Source organism: Sorex fumeus, unplaced genomic scaffold, assembly GCF_029834395.1.
Source record: "Sorex fumeus unplaced genomic scaffold, SorFum_2.1 ptg000002l, whole genome shotgun sequence".
In the NCBI taxonomy this organism is placed as follows: domain Eukaryota; kingdom Metazoa; phylum Chordata; class Mammalia; order Eulipotyphla; family Soricidae; genus Sorex; species Sorex fumeus.
Window position 1 is genome coordinate 79,047,415 of NW_026606059.1, and position 16,762 is coordinate 79,064,176.

At 52.0% G+C, this 16,762-nt stretch overlaps 1 protein-coding gene across 1 annotated transcript; it reads left to right on the top strand.

The window, feature by feature from the left end:
* Window positions 1-1,849: 1,849 nt before the first annotated feature.
* On the top strand, window positions 1,850-16,237 carry NCALD (neurocalcin delta). The gene is made up of 3 exons (XM_056139027.1): window positions 1,850-2,252; window positions 13,054-13,159; window positions 15,062-16,237. The coding sequence occupies exons 1-3, from the start codon at window positions 1,875-1,877 to the stop codon at window positions 15,157-15,159; spliced, it is 582 nt and encodes a 193-aa protein (XP_055995002.1). The 5' UTR covers window positions 1,850-1,874; the 3' UTR covers window positions 15,160-16,237.
* The last annotated feature ends 525 nt before the right edge of the window (window positions 16,238-16,762 follow it).

The following is a 16,762-nucleotide window of genomic DNA, read 5'->3' on the forward strand; positions in this document are numbered from 1 at the left end:
GCTCAGGGGTCTGCATTCAGGCATTACTCCTGGTGGAGCTCGGGGCACCATACAGGATGCCAGAGGTTGAGCCCCGGTCAGCCTCCTGTGAGGCAAGCACCCCATCTGCTCTAGAAAGGCTCTCTCTAGACCATGCTGAAATCTCAAGACTTTGGAGCCAGGAACTAAGGTCTGGTGACACCTCATCCAAGAAGCCTTCCCTGAGAGCGCCCATGTTTGCTTTGCCTTTTACCGCATCACCTCAAACTACTCTCTTGCCCCTCACTGATGCCACCAGCACCCCAGATAGACACAAGTCTATACTGTTCCCTGAGGGAGGCGAGGCCTCACCTTCCTTTCCTTCTCTTTACATCCTGAGGGCCAGAAACAGATCCGTCGTGTGGCATACAGCAGTGTTGAATGGTGATATGACCAGAAGGGCAGGGGAACAATGGAATCTAAGGGGCCTCTTCCCACACACAGTGCAGCTTAGCAGTTGGGAGGGAACAGCAGAAGGATGCATTTCTTGGTTTTCTTCAATGCGGACATAATAGACATGAACAAAGTCTACACAGGCACAGCTCACGGACAAGCAGGGTTCTAAGTAAGCAGCTCCGCAATGCTGACTAGGAGAGGAGGGGTTGAGCCTTACTCAAAAGCATTCGGGGCTGGAGTGATAGCACAGCGGTAGGGCGTTTGCCTTGCATGTGTTCAACCTGGGTTGGATTCCCAGTATCCCATATGGCCCCCGAGCACCGCCAGGAGTAACACCTGAGTGCATGAGCCAGGAGTAACCCCTGTGCATCGCTGGGTGTGACCCAAAAAGAGGAAAAAAAGAGAGAGAGAGAGAATTTATTCCTGGCTCTGTGCGCAAAAGTGACTCCTGGTGGGGTGCGAAGGGCCAACTGCAATGTTGGGGCTAGAACTAGGTGTGGCAGGATGCAATCCCTGTCCTATCCGTCCAGTCCTAGTTCTTTATATTTTTCTCCCAAACCATCCCTCTGCAGATCCCGCCTGAGTAACCGGCATGAGGGTGGGGGTGGGGAGCGGGGCTTCTTATTTGTTTTTTTCAAAAGGAATGTTTGGCCTGTTGCATAAACCACGATCACAAGACAGAAGCAGCTTCGTGTTGCGTCATCTTTGCTGCCATTTAAACCCAAAGTTGGCCACAAACAGACTCTGTGGAAGGGTCTGGGCAGCCCGGGTGGCTTCTAATGGGACAGTGTGTGCTGGCCTCGTCAGCGCCGGTGCATCCTCCTCAGAGCAAAGCAGCTTTTTGCTTGGAAATGTTCTCGCAATAAAATGTGCTAAGGGATCTTTTCATCGCTGTTTTCTCTCCCTTCTGCTAATTTTTCTGGGTTCGGTGTTCGAACCCGAGTCTTCATTCAGACATCATGTCTTGCAAATAAATGGTCAGGCAGAACTAAACAACCAGTTCATCCTCTTCCGCTCTTCCTCTCCCCCCTCCTGTCCCTCTTTCATCATGAATCCTTGAAGGCTTCTCTGCGTAGAAGCAGCACCAGTTCTTCCCTTCCTCATATTTCTGCTCTGCTGCCTCGGCCTGTCTGATTCTCTCAGGGTTGGTTTGGTTTGATTGGGGGCCACACTGGCTCTACTGGGGATACTCCCAATCCAGTGCTCCAGAGCCCAGGTGGTGCCGGGGCTCAAACCACAGGCAAAGCCAGAGCTCTGCCACCGAGACGCGCCCCGGCCCCTCCACCTGTTGGCGATCATTTTCCTTCATCGACAGTGAGGCGGTTCAGGGACGACTTTCTCCCCCGCCCCCCAGCCCCCTCCCCCCCCAGGAACCACGGCAGGTTAGAGCGCGCCCCGGAGGGCCCGGCCTAAACAGCTCCCGCTCTTCTCCCCCGCAGCTGACTCCGCACCCGGCCAGGATGGGGAAACAGAACAGCAAGCTGCGGCCCGAGGTGATGCAGGACCTGCTGGAAAGCACAGACTTCACGGAGCACGAGATCCAGGAGTGGTACAAGGGGTTCCTGAGAGACTGCCCTAGTGGCCACTTGTCCATGGAAGAGTTTAAGAAAATCTACGGGAACTTCTTCCCCTACGGGGACGCCTCCAAGTTCGCCGAGCACGTCTTCCGCACCTTCGACGCCAACGGGGACGGCACAATAGACTTCCGAGAGTTCATCATCGCCCTGAGCGTGACCTCGCGGGGCAAGCTGGAGCAGAAGCTCAAGTGGGCCTTCAGCATGTACGACCTGGACGGGAACGGCTACATCAGCAAGGCAGAGATGCTGGAGATCGTGCAGGTGGGTGGGAGGCGGGAGGTCGTGCAGGTGTGCGGGGAGGCGGGAGACTGAGCAGGTCGGGGAGGGGCGGAGGGGGGGCGGGAGATCGCGCAGGTAGGCGCGGGGAGGCGGAGAGGCGGGATGCAGCGCAGGTGGGCGGGGAATGCTGGCGAGGGCGCAGGTGGGCGGGGAGGCGCGAGACTGAGCAGGTCGGGGAGGGGCGGGGGGGGCGGGAGATCGCGCAGGTAGGCGCGGGGAGGCGGAGAGGCGGGATGCAACGCAGGTGGGCGGGGAATGCTGGCGAGGGCGCAGGTGGGCGGGGAGGCGGGAGACGGCGCAGGTGGGCGGGGAGGCGAGAGATCGTGCAGGTGGGCGGAGATGCTGGCGAGGGCGCAGGTGGGCGGGGAGGCGGGAGACGGCGCAGGTGGGCGGGGAGGCGGGAGACGGCGCAGGTGGGCGGAGATGCCGGAGATGGCGCGGGTGGGAGGGGGAGCGGGAAACGGCGCAGGTGGGCGGAGAGGCGGGAGATCGCGCACGTGGGCGAGCGAGAACCACGCGCAGGTGCGGGGTGGGGGTGCGCACAGCTGCCCCCACAGGGGTAGGGTTTGGCCCGCGCTCCCGGTGCGCAGAGACTGTTCCTGCCCCTGCTCAGGAGTGAAGCCAGTGGGACCCGGATTCGAACCGGACTGCGGCTGCTGCGGCCGCGGTAAAGCGAGTGGTTCCTCCCCTGCGCTCTCTTTCCAGCTCGGCGCCGATTATTCTGGGTTGCGTGCGTTGGGGGGAGCGGCTCAGATTGCTCCCAGCCACTGGCTGGGGTCTGGGGGCGGTGGTGATGAAGACCTTCAGGGAGGACTCTCCGAAATGCATGGGCTCCGAAATGCATGGGCTCCGAAATGCATGGGCTCCGAAATGCACGGGCTCCGGGCCTTTCCCGGGCCCCACACTGACCGAGGGTGACCCGTGCAGGGAGGGAGGGGGTGTGGGGCTCACGGAGGCGAAGCGAACAGCAGACAGGGCACAGAGCGAGATGCCGAGGCTGGCTGAGCTCTTGCTGCCGCCCCCTGTGTTCGGTACAGAGCGTCCAGAACAGAATGTCCAGAGGAATCGTAAAGTGCCTCTTTCTGCTGAGCGAGACATCCTCTGCTCCATAAAGGAGTCCAGGGCACCCCCAAACCCACAGTCACCTTTCGGGTCTTAATTAGCAGAACCAGAAACAGGTCATAAATGCCCACCTACTCCGGGTTTGAAGACCCCTGCAGCCGAAGGACCCACATCCACAGGTGCTCTCTTGTTCCCTCCTCCCGCACCCTGAGGATGAAGGTTCCTGAAGGTGAAAATCTTGCAGCTTCTGTATTCTCTCTCATAATGGCTATAAGCCTATAATGTGTGTGTGTGTGTGTAAGAGAGAGAGAGAGAGAGAGAGAGAGAGAGAGAGAGAGAGAGAGAGAGAGGCAGAGAGAGGTAGGCAAGGTGGGTGGAGAGGCGGGAGGGAAGCTGGGGACACTGGTGCTGGAAAATTACACTGATGAAAGGGGTGTTGGAACATTGTATAAACTCAAACCCAGCCATGAACAGCTTTGTAAATAAATAAAAAAACAAATAGAGAAAACCCTGCAGCATCCTACCCTCCACCAGAGGAATGTCCGCGTCATGAATGAGATTAAACTCAACAGAATCATTTTCAGCTGAAGGCTACATCTTACTCTACTGCTTGTTGCGAATAGAACGTTTCTGCATTCTTTTATTGTTAGGCTAAGCCTCGAGGTTTTTCAGTGCTTCTGAATGAAGTAGAATTTGTTGCCAGATCTCACTGAACTTCCCACTCAGTTCTTCCCTTTTCTTTCCTCTTCGAAAGTCACATCCCAGATCTTGTCTCTGTCCTAAGCTCTTTGCAAGAGTCTGTGTTGGGATTTTGCTGGTTCCTGGGGGCTCTGAGCTTCAGGTTTCCACTTTGATCCTGAGCAAATTCCTGTTGGAAAGGGCTGGCAGCAAGCTCTGGGCCAGCAAATCATGCATGCGTTCAGACTCCGCTTATGAAAGGAAGCAAAGCCTGCAGAGTGGATAGAAATGGGCTCAGTGCAGTGCACTCAAGTGCAAATCTAATGCAAGTTCAATTGGCATTTAATTGAAAATGCAAACTCCATTTAAAAGGGTGTCACCCACAGACATTCCTAAATGGTCAGGGCGAAGTCTGAGAGTCAGACCAGTTTGTACTTAGGTTTGATGATAAACCGGAGTAGATTTCCAGAAGTCTTTTAGTTTCTCTTCCCTGATGAGGCATCCTGAGGTTTCACTTTGGTCTTTGCAGAATATAGCTTACAGTGACAAGTTGGATTCCTTCTGCAATTCCAAACATGGGTAGCGAGGATGCGAAGGAGCCCATCACACAGATACACAGTGTTTATTCCATTTAGCATCTACACCAAATCACCACGAGCTTACCTACTTTCAATAACACATTTAATGCTCTTAACAGTTCTGGGTCAGAGGTCATGTTCACTGGGTTAAAATCAGTAAGTCCATAGACAGTGTTCCTTCTTGAGATCCTAGGGGAAAATCTGTTTCCTTGGTTTTCCCACTTTCTGGAATATTTCCCTTTTCATCCCTCTATAAGCTAGTGACAGGATATAATGATATAGTCCTGCTCTCTCTCAGGATGGCTCACTCTGCCTCTCTCTCCCAATTTCCAAGACCTCAGTGATGAGGGTGGAGAGAGCCCCCCTTCCTCGCTCACCAATGCCATGACCTAGTGCTGAGTGCCTGATGCTCTGAATGTCTCAGTCCAGGCCCCAGTGACTAGAACCCATATCTGGGGGAAATGTGTGGGGTGGGGCCATTATGCAATCTACCCCATAAGTCAAAAGCCAGTTAGGCTCTTTTTAAAAAATATAATGACAATTTTGTGCAATATCAACATCTGGATGAGCAAACAACACCATATGCGGATTTATTTTTAGAGACTTAAAGGAACATTTTCACATCCACGTGTTTGTTTACTGGTGACAGGTTTAGGAGCTTGATGGGGAAGCTGCTTTTATGGCTGCATTCATACGGCCTCCCAGTAGGGTCCTGAGCCACTTCCCAACTCTTATCTTGTCCCAGAATCCTCTCCCCTGGGGAACCCTACCAACCAAGAGAGTTTCCCTGCCACCCTCAACCTCCCTGCACAAGTTTTATTCAACCTAGAAATTAATTACCTGAGAGCTAGTGAGCGGGTCAAGGGACTTAGCTGGCAGGGTTTACTCAGCACCACATAGGGGTCTCTGAGTAACACCAGGTATAACCCAGTCCTCCACCCAAAATAAATCACCTTTCTAGAAGGGAATGTATTGGGTACAGTTTGCTGCCTGAAGCCCACAAGTACATTGTCAGTATTTTGATTATGGGAAACCTGGGCAACCTACATTTTCAGGTCAAGTTAGACACACACACACACACACACACACACACACACACACACCCTGGGTGCTTGTGTCAACTAACTTGTGTTGCCAGAGCAGCCTCCCCAGCCTTGGCCTCAACTTTATTTAAAGGTCCAAGATTGCTTTGAGAACTTGGATTCTAACCACTGTTACTCCAAATCAGAGTCTTCCTTCTGGAGGAGACTTTGAGCTCTTTGGCTCTATCGATAAACGTGCGGTGTGGAGTGCAGAGCACTCTTTCTCCACTGTTTTCACACCTTAAAAAAATTTTTAGGGGCTGGAGAGACAGCACAGCGGGTAGGGCGTTTGCCTTGCACATGGCTGACCCGGGTTCGATTCCCAGCATCCCGTATGGTCCCCCGAGCATCGCCAGGAGTAATTCCTGAGTGCATGAGCCAGGAGTAACCCCTGTGCATCGCCGGGTGTGACCCACAAAAGCAACAAACAAAACAAAACAAAAGTTTTAGAGGCAAGAGAATTTGCAAGGTGGGTAGGGCACCTGCTTGAACACGGCCCATTGGAGTTTGATCCTGTGAGTCTTTTCAGGAGTGATCCCTGAGCACAGAGCCAGGAGTAAGCCCTGAGCACAGCTGAATGTGGCACAAATACCCATCTCCCTCCCCCACAATTTTAATTATAGCTTAGGTAACAGGGTTACAATAGTGTTCAAGTTTCTTGCACTGATAAACAAAATTACTGCACATTTCTGCCACTGAAGTGCCCTTGGCCCTGCCCACGGTCCCACATCACCTCCAATCTGACTTCCTTTCCTCCCTTAGCCACTGACTCTGTACTCCAGACTCTTCCCCTTTGTTACTTCCAATCAACCTCTTCATCCCCTTCATGCTCTCTGCTCAAACCTAGCACCTTGAGATCTATAAGCCAGTTCCCAAGGTTTGTTACCAATTGATATTGCTTATACACTTAACATTTTTCTGCATCCCAAGATATGAGAGAGCCTTTATTTATCCTTCTGCCTCTGTATTATTTCATTGAGCACAATACCCTCCAATTCTGTCCAGATTACCACAGTTGCCGGGCTTCATCTTTTTTTCATGGCTGTATCATATTCCATTATGTCTGTCGGCTGTGACTTCTTTAGCCCTTCATCTCATCTGCATTTGGGTTGCTTCATTTCCTGGCTATTGTAGTAAGTGCTGCAATGAACATGGTGTGCATCTATCTTTTCACATGAATGTGCTTCCATTTGGGGGCTGAAGTGAACCCAAAGGGAGGGAGTGAGTGTGCTGCTCACCATGGGTTTCATCCTTGTTTCTCTGAGGGATATGGGGAAGATTACCCCAACCCCAAGCATCATTCGCATGATGAATAAAGTACCACAGGCTCCTCTAAAAGAAATTGGAAAAATTATATTGACAAATAATATTCATTGTCCCTATGTGAGAATGGTGGAGACATGAAACAGCTTAAAATTGGGCAGCTACAGGAGGAATGAGCAGACATGAGAGGCCACAGTGGTGAGAGAAACCCAAGGAGAGTTTCTGGAGTGGATATTGGGATTATTTACCAAAAGGGAGAAAAAGCAAAGGAGAGGATGGGGAGATGTGGGATTTGGGGATGACACGCTTCTTTCTTTCTTTCTTTCTTTCTTTCTTTCTTTCTTTCTTTCTTTCTTTCTGCTTTTTGGCTTACTCCTGGCAATGCTTAGGGGTTACACTTGGTTCTGCACTCAGAAATTACTCCTGGAGGTGCTTGGGGGACCATATGGGCTTCTGGGGATCGAATCCAGGTCGGCTGTGTGCAAGGCAAACACCCTACCCGCTGTACTATCACTCAGGCCCTGACAAGCTCATTTCTTTCAAGGAAAATCTCTCAGGAAACCTAACAGAAGAGCAGAGCTATGTTGAGTTGAAAAAGGGCTGTGGTGAGTTCTACAAAGTGCTTGACCGTGATGGGTTTAAAAGTGTTTTCAGGGGGCCAGAGCAATAGTATAGTGGGTAAGGTGCTTGTTTTGCATGTGACCGACTTGGGTTTGATCCTCAATATCCCATATAGTCCCCTGAGAGCACCAGGACTAATCCCTGAGTGCAGAGCCAGAAGTAAGCTTTGATCACAGCTAGGTGTGGCCCTTACCCCCCAATAAATAATCTTTCCCAAATTTTACTTTATTAAAGCATCGTGAGTTACAAATTTATTCACAGTTGGATTTTTGACCCAGTGTTTCATCACCAGTCCTACCACCAGGGCCAACTTGCCCCCACCAGTGTTCCTAGTTCCCTCTCCCATCCACCCCCCACCTCCCAAGCCTGCCATATTGACAGGCACCTTTTAAGTTTGGTTTTCAAAGTTTGGGTCTTAGGATTTCAAGTTTGTTAACTCTGGTTTGGTTATTTAGCTCTGTCATTCCCTGAAACCATAGATGTTCCCTTGAACCCTGTCCCCATTGCTCCTCACCCATCTCTTCTTGCTTTCCCCTTCACTTTATTTCTTTCCTTCTCCTCCCTGTATGCTGGGTCAAGGGTGATCTAGGCATTCCCCCACCCTTGCCCCTTAAACCATTGTGTTTCCTCATCCTCATCCTGCTCTACAGACCTACTCTAAATACTCGTGTGTAAGTGATGGCATCCTGTGTTCATCCTTCTTCTGGCTTGCTTCATTAAGCAGGATGTTTTCAGTTCTGTCCATGTCACAGCAAATTGCATGATTCGTCATTACTTGCAACTGTATAGTATTCCATTGTGTATCTGTACCTCATCTTCATGATTCACTGATCTAGGTTGATTCCAAATCTTAGCCACATTCTGAGTGCTGCCATGAATAATGATATGCACATGTTCTTTGGAATGAATGTTTCTCTCCTGAGGGTAGACACCCAAAAATGAAACTGCTGGGCTCTATGGCAGTTCAATTTTAAGTTTACTGAGAACTCTCCATACTGTTTTCCTTAGGGGTTGAACCAGACAACTTGGACAGACAACTTCCCTCCAGCGGTGGATGAGAGTTTCTTTTTCACCGCATCAGATTGTTCCCAGTATTTTTGATAGGTGCCATTCTCGTTGGCGTGAGATATCTCACTGTTGTCTTGATTTGCATTTCCCTAATAGTAAGTGACGATGAGCATTTTTCCATGTGCTTGTTGGCCATCCATTGGTCTTCCTCAGTGAAGTGTCTGTTCGTTTCCTCTCCCCGTTTTCTGAGAGAGTTTCTGAATTTTTTGTTGTTGCTGCTGACCTTTGTGAGTGCTTTATATATCTGGGACATCAACCCTTTATCTGATGTGTTGACCGCAAATATTTTCTCCCATTCACTTTAGCTGTCTTTTAGTCTTAGCCAGAAAAATCAATTAAATTTTTTTTAAGTGCTTCCAAGAAAGACGTTCAGGGTGTCTCACCCTCCATCCCCTGTGGCAGCGGCCTCAGAACGGGCTGGAGCATCAGACGACAGACGTCCACAAGTGGCAGGGAGGGGGTTCGACTGTCCTGTTGGGACCCGCTCCCCTACACCTAGCCTCTGACAGTGAGTCTGGCTTCTTCCTGGGAAAGCTGGTTAGATTGCTGGGCCCAGGTCAGAAACTGACCCACACTTTCCCTGTCCACAGAGCCAGCTCCTGGGTGTCCCCTGCTCTGCCTGCACCCGGAGACACAAACAGGGACTGTCCAGTCTAATTAAAAACAGGATGTCCCTGGTGTCCCTCACTGATATAGCTAAAAATAGTCTCCCAGAGCCTGGCCTCTTCGGTGGGGGTCTAATCCCATTATATTTGCGGGGAAGCTGGAGCTAAGAAAAGCCCAGAGCTGTTTCCAATTGCCTGCTGGGCTGGTGTTTTCTCTCCCGGGCTCTGGAGCCTGCATTTAGATTTTGAGATGCGACCAGGCGGCCACGGGGGCTGTGCTGCTATGGAAAGGAAACAGACACAGACAGACAGTCCCCCAGGGCTGGTTCTGTGTCATCACAGACAGGGGGGTGCGTTGGTGCACTGGGGGTGCAGATGGCAGGGACTCATCACATAGCTCATGGCTCACGGCTCTGGAGGCCCCCACAGAGCACAGACTGGGTTTTGTGGTGGGGTCTTCGTCTCTCTTTCCAGCTGGAGCTGATTGCACATTCAGAAAGAAAGAGCGTGAGAAAGCCAGCTCAGCTGAGGGCGACGCAGGGGCCACGAAGAGGAGACGGAGCTTGTTCCCACAGCCCTGGGCTCCCTGGAGTCCCGCCAGCCACACAGCCACTCATAGGTCCCATTGTAGAACGTTGGGTTGATGCTGTGCCTTTAGGATGTGTTGCTTCGGTTGGGCATTTGGTTGTTTCTTGTTTTTTTTTTTCTGCTTTTGCTCAAGGCTTTTGGCACTGCACTCAGGGATCATTCCTGAGCAGTGCTTGGGGGACCATATGGGGTGTTGGGGATTGAACCCAGGTCGGCTTCATGCAAGGCAAGCACCTTACCCGCTGTGCTCTCTCTTTGGCTCCTCTCTTGGGTGTTTTGTGTGAGCCTGTCCTCATTTTTTTCCCACTCAACTCTGTTCCTATAACTTGAGTAACTAAAGAGTAAAATTTTTCCAAATCTTCCAGTTGAGAATGAAGCACTGGTCTTCCACCCCGCATCCATCTGTTTGTTGGATCTTTGGTTCTTGAACTGTGAGACTCTCCGCATTCACTCAGTTTGGCTTTCCATCCAAATCCCCCAACAGACCTTGATGAGCCCTGAACGCCTGGAGTTCAAGGGGCACCGGAGCCTCTGGGTTTCACTTCTCACCGGGGGACCCAGGGAGCATCTAAGGTGAAGGATGTCCCCAACAATGATGGCAGCATCACTGGAGTCATTACTCCCATCTCAACAGTGCTCAGTAAACAGGGATGCTTTGGGTTCCCTGTAAGGTCCCCTCCCAAGCCCCTCACAGGAGAACAGGTGAAATACTCCATAAAAAAGAACTTCTAGGGGCCAGGGAGAAAGTACAGAGGTTAAGGCACTTCCTTGCATTTGGCCAACCCCAATTCAACCCCCAGTCCACATTATGCTCCCCTGAACACCCGCCAGGAGTGACCCTTGAGAGCTGAGCCAGGAGTAAGCCCTCCGCACTGCCAGGTCTGGACCCAAATACCCCTACCAAGAAGAGAATTCTGCATGGGGATAATTACACCCCTACCATCTCTCACACTGCAAACAACAAATATGTCTGTGTATGTTATGAATGACCAACTTTAATTCTCTAAGCACCACCATCTGCATGTCAGGGTATGGAAGTGGACTGGGGAAATCGGCTGAATAGAGAAAGCAAATTGAGCCTCCCTTCCACTTCTTGGTGATTCTTTGAGGGACAAATTCCTTCCTGTGGAGTGTACGATCTGCTGTACAAGTGGGCACCTACCTGCCCTCTCCCAGCCTTCCTGCCACCCCCACCTTGGGCATCTATGGAAGTGTTTCCCTCTGTCTCCCACCCCTTTGAACTCTGTGCTTCTCATGTTTCCCCAGGCTGATTTCCACACTCTCTCCTGTGGCTCTGAGATTACTTGATCTGTGAATTCACAAGAGAGTTACAGTTAAGCTTGAAATCTGTATGAGATGTGTGTACATGTGTGTGCACATGTGCATGGGTGTACATGTGTGCACCTATGCTTGTGTATTCATCATGGGTGCCGCTGCCTGCTCTTGGACCTGGTGAGGAAGGAGTTCCTGGAGAGCTTCTATGGAGTTGCCGAGAAAGCCCAGGAGAGGCCACTGAGATGCCAAGATGACCCAGTGTCCCCTTCTGTCACTGCATGTCCTTGGGGCCTAAAGTACTCTTTAGTTACTTGCATCACCTGCTTCCCCAGGTGTGAGGAGTGCCTTGTGGCCTTTGCCAGCTCTCCTTGAGGAGCCATTTGCCCCCAGTGGCCAGATCAGGGCTATCGGGGATATGATGCTGGGGTCCAGGAGGAAAAGGACAAATGCTTGTCTCTGGCTTCAGTGAGGTTTTCTTGGGGAAATCCAGGCACTGTGCCAGCACTGTACACAGGCACACGTGTCCCCCGCCACTCCCAGAACCCAGATGGTCCAACTCCCACTCCCCCACTAGAAGTTGCAGGGAAGCAAGTCTGGAGGTCCTGGGTCAGTGGGTCCTAATGTATCTACTGAGATTAGAATATTTTTACCTGTCCACCACTTTCTGGAGGATATTTCAGGGATTTGGGGAGGCTCCAAAACAGAGAAGTTCAGCCTTTCCTGTCAAGTTTTGCTCCCTCATTTCCTATTTGGAGATGCTTTCCCTCAGCTGCTCACCGCTCCCACCTCTACCCTTGCATCTGCAGCTCCAGAATTTTCCAGTATTTTCTGCCCATACTCTGGACTTTGTCTAAAAGCTTCTACATTTCCCGAATGAATTTCATTAGCAAAGCCATGGTCTGTGGATAAAAACAAGGACTTCATAGGGCTGGAGCAATAGCACAGCAGGTAGGGCAGTTGCCTGGCACGGGGCCAATCCAGGTTTGAGTCTCAGCATCCTATATGGTCCCCTGAGCACCTCCAGGAGTAATTCCTGAGTGCAGAGCTAGGAGTAACCCCTGTGCATCGCCGGGTGTGACAAAAAAAAAAAAAAAAACCAAAACCAAGAAAAAAACAAGGACTTCACATTCTTCTTCCCAAATGGAACCAGGAGGTGACTGAGGGTTCCAGCTCTTACAAGTGTAGCGAGGGTGTAGTTGGGCACAGGGGGATATAGAGGTTGGGTGAGTGGGAGTGGGCATTCCAGGGCCACTTGCAAAACCTTTGTAGGACAAATCTGGAACACGACTTCAAAGGTCCCAGTTTATCACAAGTCTGAGATTGCCTGATTATTAAACCCAACTCAGGTGACAGCTCCTTTTCCATCTGAGGGACCCTGCTGACTGAGAAGGAAATGAGCCGATTCTGCCTCCAAGGGAAGCATGCTGGGATGGATTGGTGATGTCTGCCTGGGGAAGTCCCAGGCCTGAGCCAGTCCAGTGACTCGGGTCCCTTGAAAGATGCCACTGGAGCCCGCAACTCTCAGCCTCTGGCTTGAAGAATGTCATCTGTGATCTTGTTCCCAGAACTTAGGGTGGGGCTGGGGCAATGAGGGCAGTAGCAGGAGTTCAAGAACTAACTAGAAATGCAGAATTTCTGTTGTACCAGCCAGACCCTACTCAACCAACTGTGCTGTTTTTATAAGGTTCTTGGGAGATTCCTGGGCCTTCAAGTGTGAGACGTGGTGTGTGTATGAAGTCGGGGCTTCGAGGCCTGGCACAGAGGAAAGAAGTGTGTGAGACACAGTCTAGAGTAGGTTCCTGCCAAAGTCACAGCAAGAGAAGGGATGAGGCTGCCCCACTGATGACAGTGCATCTGTACACGGACAACCCTTTGGAAAGTTTCATAAAATTGCCGCCTTGCTCTGGAGAAAACCGTTTCTGTCTTACTGCCTGATTATGTTTTATGGCCATGTTTCCCCCAGGCGATCTATAAGATGGTTTCCTCAGTCATGAAAATGCCTGAAGATGAGTCAACCCCAGAGAAAAGGACAGAAAAGATCTTCCGCCAGATGGACACCAACAGAGATGGTAGGAGCCCCCAAGTTGCTTTGCTCTGCTCAGAACGGGGACTGCTGGAAGGGCTGGGGATTGTCCAGGAAGACAAGATAGTGGCCCCAGGCTGTGGCCCAAGGTCCTTTGTGAAGGTGGATCACCCTGACCTGGGTGGATGGAGGAGGATCAGGCAGCGAGAACCACAGCCCACCTAGAACCCAAACTCCAGGTACCAGGAAGGGTCGGAGCTTGGTCTGCACATGTCTGGAGGTGTTTGACCTCCTGCGCATGCTCTGTAAGCGCTACCCTGAGATGCCTCAACTCAAACCCCACAAGAAGATGTGCAGCAACTCAGAGCACAGAGGTCTGGAGTTCAAATTCAAGTGGATTTTAGAGGTTGTGTTACCAGATAGAGTACAGAAGGCCCAATCAACGTTGCAATAATTTGCTATTTGGGAAAATGGCAAGTAATGCTTTGGTACAAATATGCCAATGCAATATTTAGATTCTACTTATAAGATGGGGGGTGGAAACCATTTGGTGGGCTAGGCAGGTTCAGCGCGCACACACACATACACACACACACACACACAGTCGTCTTCAGAGCTTATGCTGTATATTTGCCGACTCTGGCTGCCCCAATGAGAGTTTCAAGTGCTCAGCAAAGCTCAGAATCATCTGCCCTGTGTCCCCTGCATCTCCAGCATGCATTTGCTGGTGCTCTGGGGAGCAGAGGTCATGCCCACCCACCCCAGCTGTATGGGCTGTTGGCCAGAAGTAGAAGCCAGACACCAGGCGAGTCCATTGATTGAGCTGAACTGTAGTGAGGAATGCGGGTCTCTGCTTGGCTCTGCTTGAGCTGACCCAGAGTCCAGAGGGGTCAGCATTCCTGAACTCAACCGCACTCCCCCATGAAGCTCTCTGCTTCCTTAGAGGACAGAAGGGGGAGTGGAAGTTTGGGGGGGGGGTGTGCAAGCTCTTCAGCACAGAGGAACTTTATTTCTGAGAGCAGTAACACAGCAAGCAGTCTGGGGGCTTCGGCTCAGGACTTCGCCTCTGAATCCCAAGGCTGAGCCAGGCCTCAGATCCCTTCAGGCCAGGACACCAAATGCCCATGGAGGATGTAAGGGTGAAGGTGAGGTGGGGCTGCTTCTAGCCTCCAATATCCACTGCTGGGAGACCCCAAGATCCAGAGCAGCTCCCTCCCCGCTCCCTGAGGCCCCATCAACATCCTCTTCCCTCTGCCTAGGAAATGGGTTTGACACAAATAGGTTCAGAGGAGAGACCTGGGGTGGGAGAATGTGGGTGGGGGGGTGGCGAAAGCGTCTAGGTGGCACCTCTGAGTTGGGGGTGAGAACCCCAAGAGTCAGTCCTCTGCTCATAGCAGATGAGTCTGAGGACACCCCCGAGGCAGGTGAGCTCTGGGGGGAGCTGGTGAGCCCTGCGGAAAGGATGGCCAAGATGCCCAGCACCCCCCAGTCCCAGCACCTGTGCCTTTCTGGAAACGGACACAGACCTTAACCCCGCAGGAGTGCGGCAGGAAGTTCCTGGATTGGGTCCCAGGCCCCAGTCCCAGAGGTCAGGGCAGGGAACAAGGGGTCCCTCCTCCAGCCAGGCAGGGCAGGAAGTCCCCTGAGAAGTAGGGGCAGGACGGCCATCCCGTTTTGTGCACATTGCCCTGAATTCCTTTTTCCCTGGGGTGGAGAGGCCACAGTCCTGGCACATTGTCCAAGAAAAAGGGGACCCTCCCCCCAGAACACAGTGTACGTCCCCCATGCAGGAGGAACTTGAGCAGGCCATCTCTGCTATGCCTGCTGAGGCAGGGGCAGTGCATCCTCCAAACCCCAGTGTACCCCTCCCAGGTGTTGGCGGGAGAGTGGGACCGGGCTGCTCTGCGCGCCCGCAACAAGCCCGCTCACCTGCGCTCTTGCCTTGCAGGGAAGCTGTCGCTGGAGGAGTTTATCCGCGGGGCCAAGAGCGACCCGTCCATCGTGCGCCTGCTGCAGTGCGACCCCAGCAGCGCCGGCCAGTTCTGAGCCCCGCGCCCCGCGCCCCGTCATCCTCTGCTTGTGGTTCCCTCTGATCTCTCTCGTTCAAAGTTCAGTTCCGTTTTGCCAAACGACCTTGTTGGTGATGCTGCCCCTGCCCCCTCCCCGGGTGCCGCCTGCGCGCCCCCCGCCGCTGCTTCCGTGGTGGTCGCTTCGTGGGAATGCCCGTCACCCCAGCGCGCTCGTGGGGAGCATGGACCGTGCCCAGACCTCGTGGTTTGCCTCTCCTGGCCATTTCTCCTTGTTAGAGTTCTTTCCCTTTGGATTCTAGTGTCTCTCTGTTCCCCAAAACCCAAGACTCTGGGAGGCCAGAGAAGAGAACTGATCTGGTGATACTAAGGGTGGTTTTTATTTGGGGGGTCACTCCCTAGAGAAACCAGATGTGGGTTCACGCATGCTGCGGGGAGCTGGCACCCACACCTGGTGCCAGAAGGACAAGTTTCCCCTCAGAGTCATACTCTGGGGGGCTCTGGACGGCAGTTCTCTACAGTGACTTTCTAGATTCTTCCACTGGCTATGGGGGCAAACTTGGGGTTGGAAAATAGGGAATTGACCCCATGGTGAGCAGTGTCGCATGGGGAGGGTGCTCCGTCCCCGCAGAGCCAGCCCACCTTCTGCCCATGCCCCTAGTTTCTAAGCTGTGAACATTTCGAGGTCGATTCAAGGAGGAATGGAAGACAATGGTTCTTTCTCTAGGCTTACACTAGTGGAGCTAAGAGGAATTGTTTGGAAAATTGGACATACATGGTAACTTGCAATTCCAGAACCAGATCCATCGTGCTGCCTCTTGTGATTAAAAGAAGAAGGAAAAAATAAGACTGTTGTATATACAATATTTGGGTATTGCAGACAGATGAAGTGTTTTTGCCTTGTTCCAATGAAATGCATGTTTAGTGGCACTAATACAATCTTCTCCCAAGACTGTATTTCGTAGCTTATTGTGAAGTAAGCTGGCTACAATGAATGTCTGTTGTCTTTTAAAGTCCTACATGTCTTTGCACAAATGCACCCATCAACAGGTATATTTTATATATTCCAGAAAAATAAATGTACAAAGGAATGTGGACTAGGGCCCTGCCTGAAGTTTGAAGCCTTTTCCAGAGCAGCTGGCCCCTGGGAGTGGAGCAGGGTGGGCTGGCATGGAGCAGTTTCTGGTAGCTCCAGGGAGGTTGGCATCAATGGGGGGGGGTGCCCACCACCAGTGTTGAGGGACCAGGCGGCACCAGTCCAGAGACGGTGCTTTTTCCAGCCTATCCCCTTATCAAGCTGTGGAAAACACAAAGCCATGCCCATGATCTCACCAAGGGTGTCCTCTACTCCACCAAGGGTCCCCTCCACCTATTCCTGCTGACTTTCCAAGCCCCCCAGATGCCACTCAGAGTTGCCACGCTGGGCGATCGTACGACTGGCCGTGATGGAGACTGGCTCCCAGCTCCGCCATGGGGGACACCAGAGGGGCTCCCCCATCCCCTGCCACAGTGTTCCCTGGATGTCAGCTCCTGCTTCCAGAAGGGGCAGCTTGAGTTGCGGTTTGGTCCGGTGGCTGTACACAAAATCTAAACAGAGAGTGACAAAGCATCACTGGGTCCCA

Excerpts from the sequence above, each read along its gene's own strand:
- NCALD (XM_056139027.1), top strand. The coding sequence starts at position 1,875 with ATGGGGAAACAGAACAGCAAGCTGCGGCCCGAGGTGATGCAGGACCTG. Across the intron at positions 2,253-13,053 it reads AGATGCTGGAGATCGTGCAG|GCGATCTATAAGATGGTTTC; the intron begins GTGGGTGGGAGG and ends TGTTTCCCCCAG. Across the intron at positions 13,160-15,061 it reads GATGGACACCAACAGAGATG|GGAAGCTGTCGCTGGAGGAG; the intron begins GTAGGAGCCCCC and ends CTTGCCTTGCAG.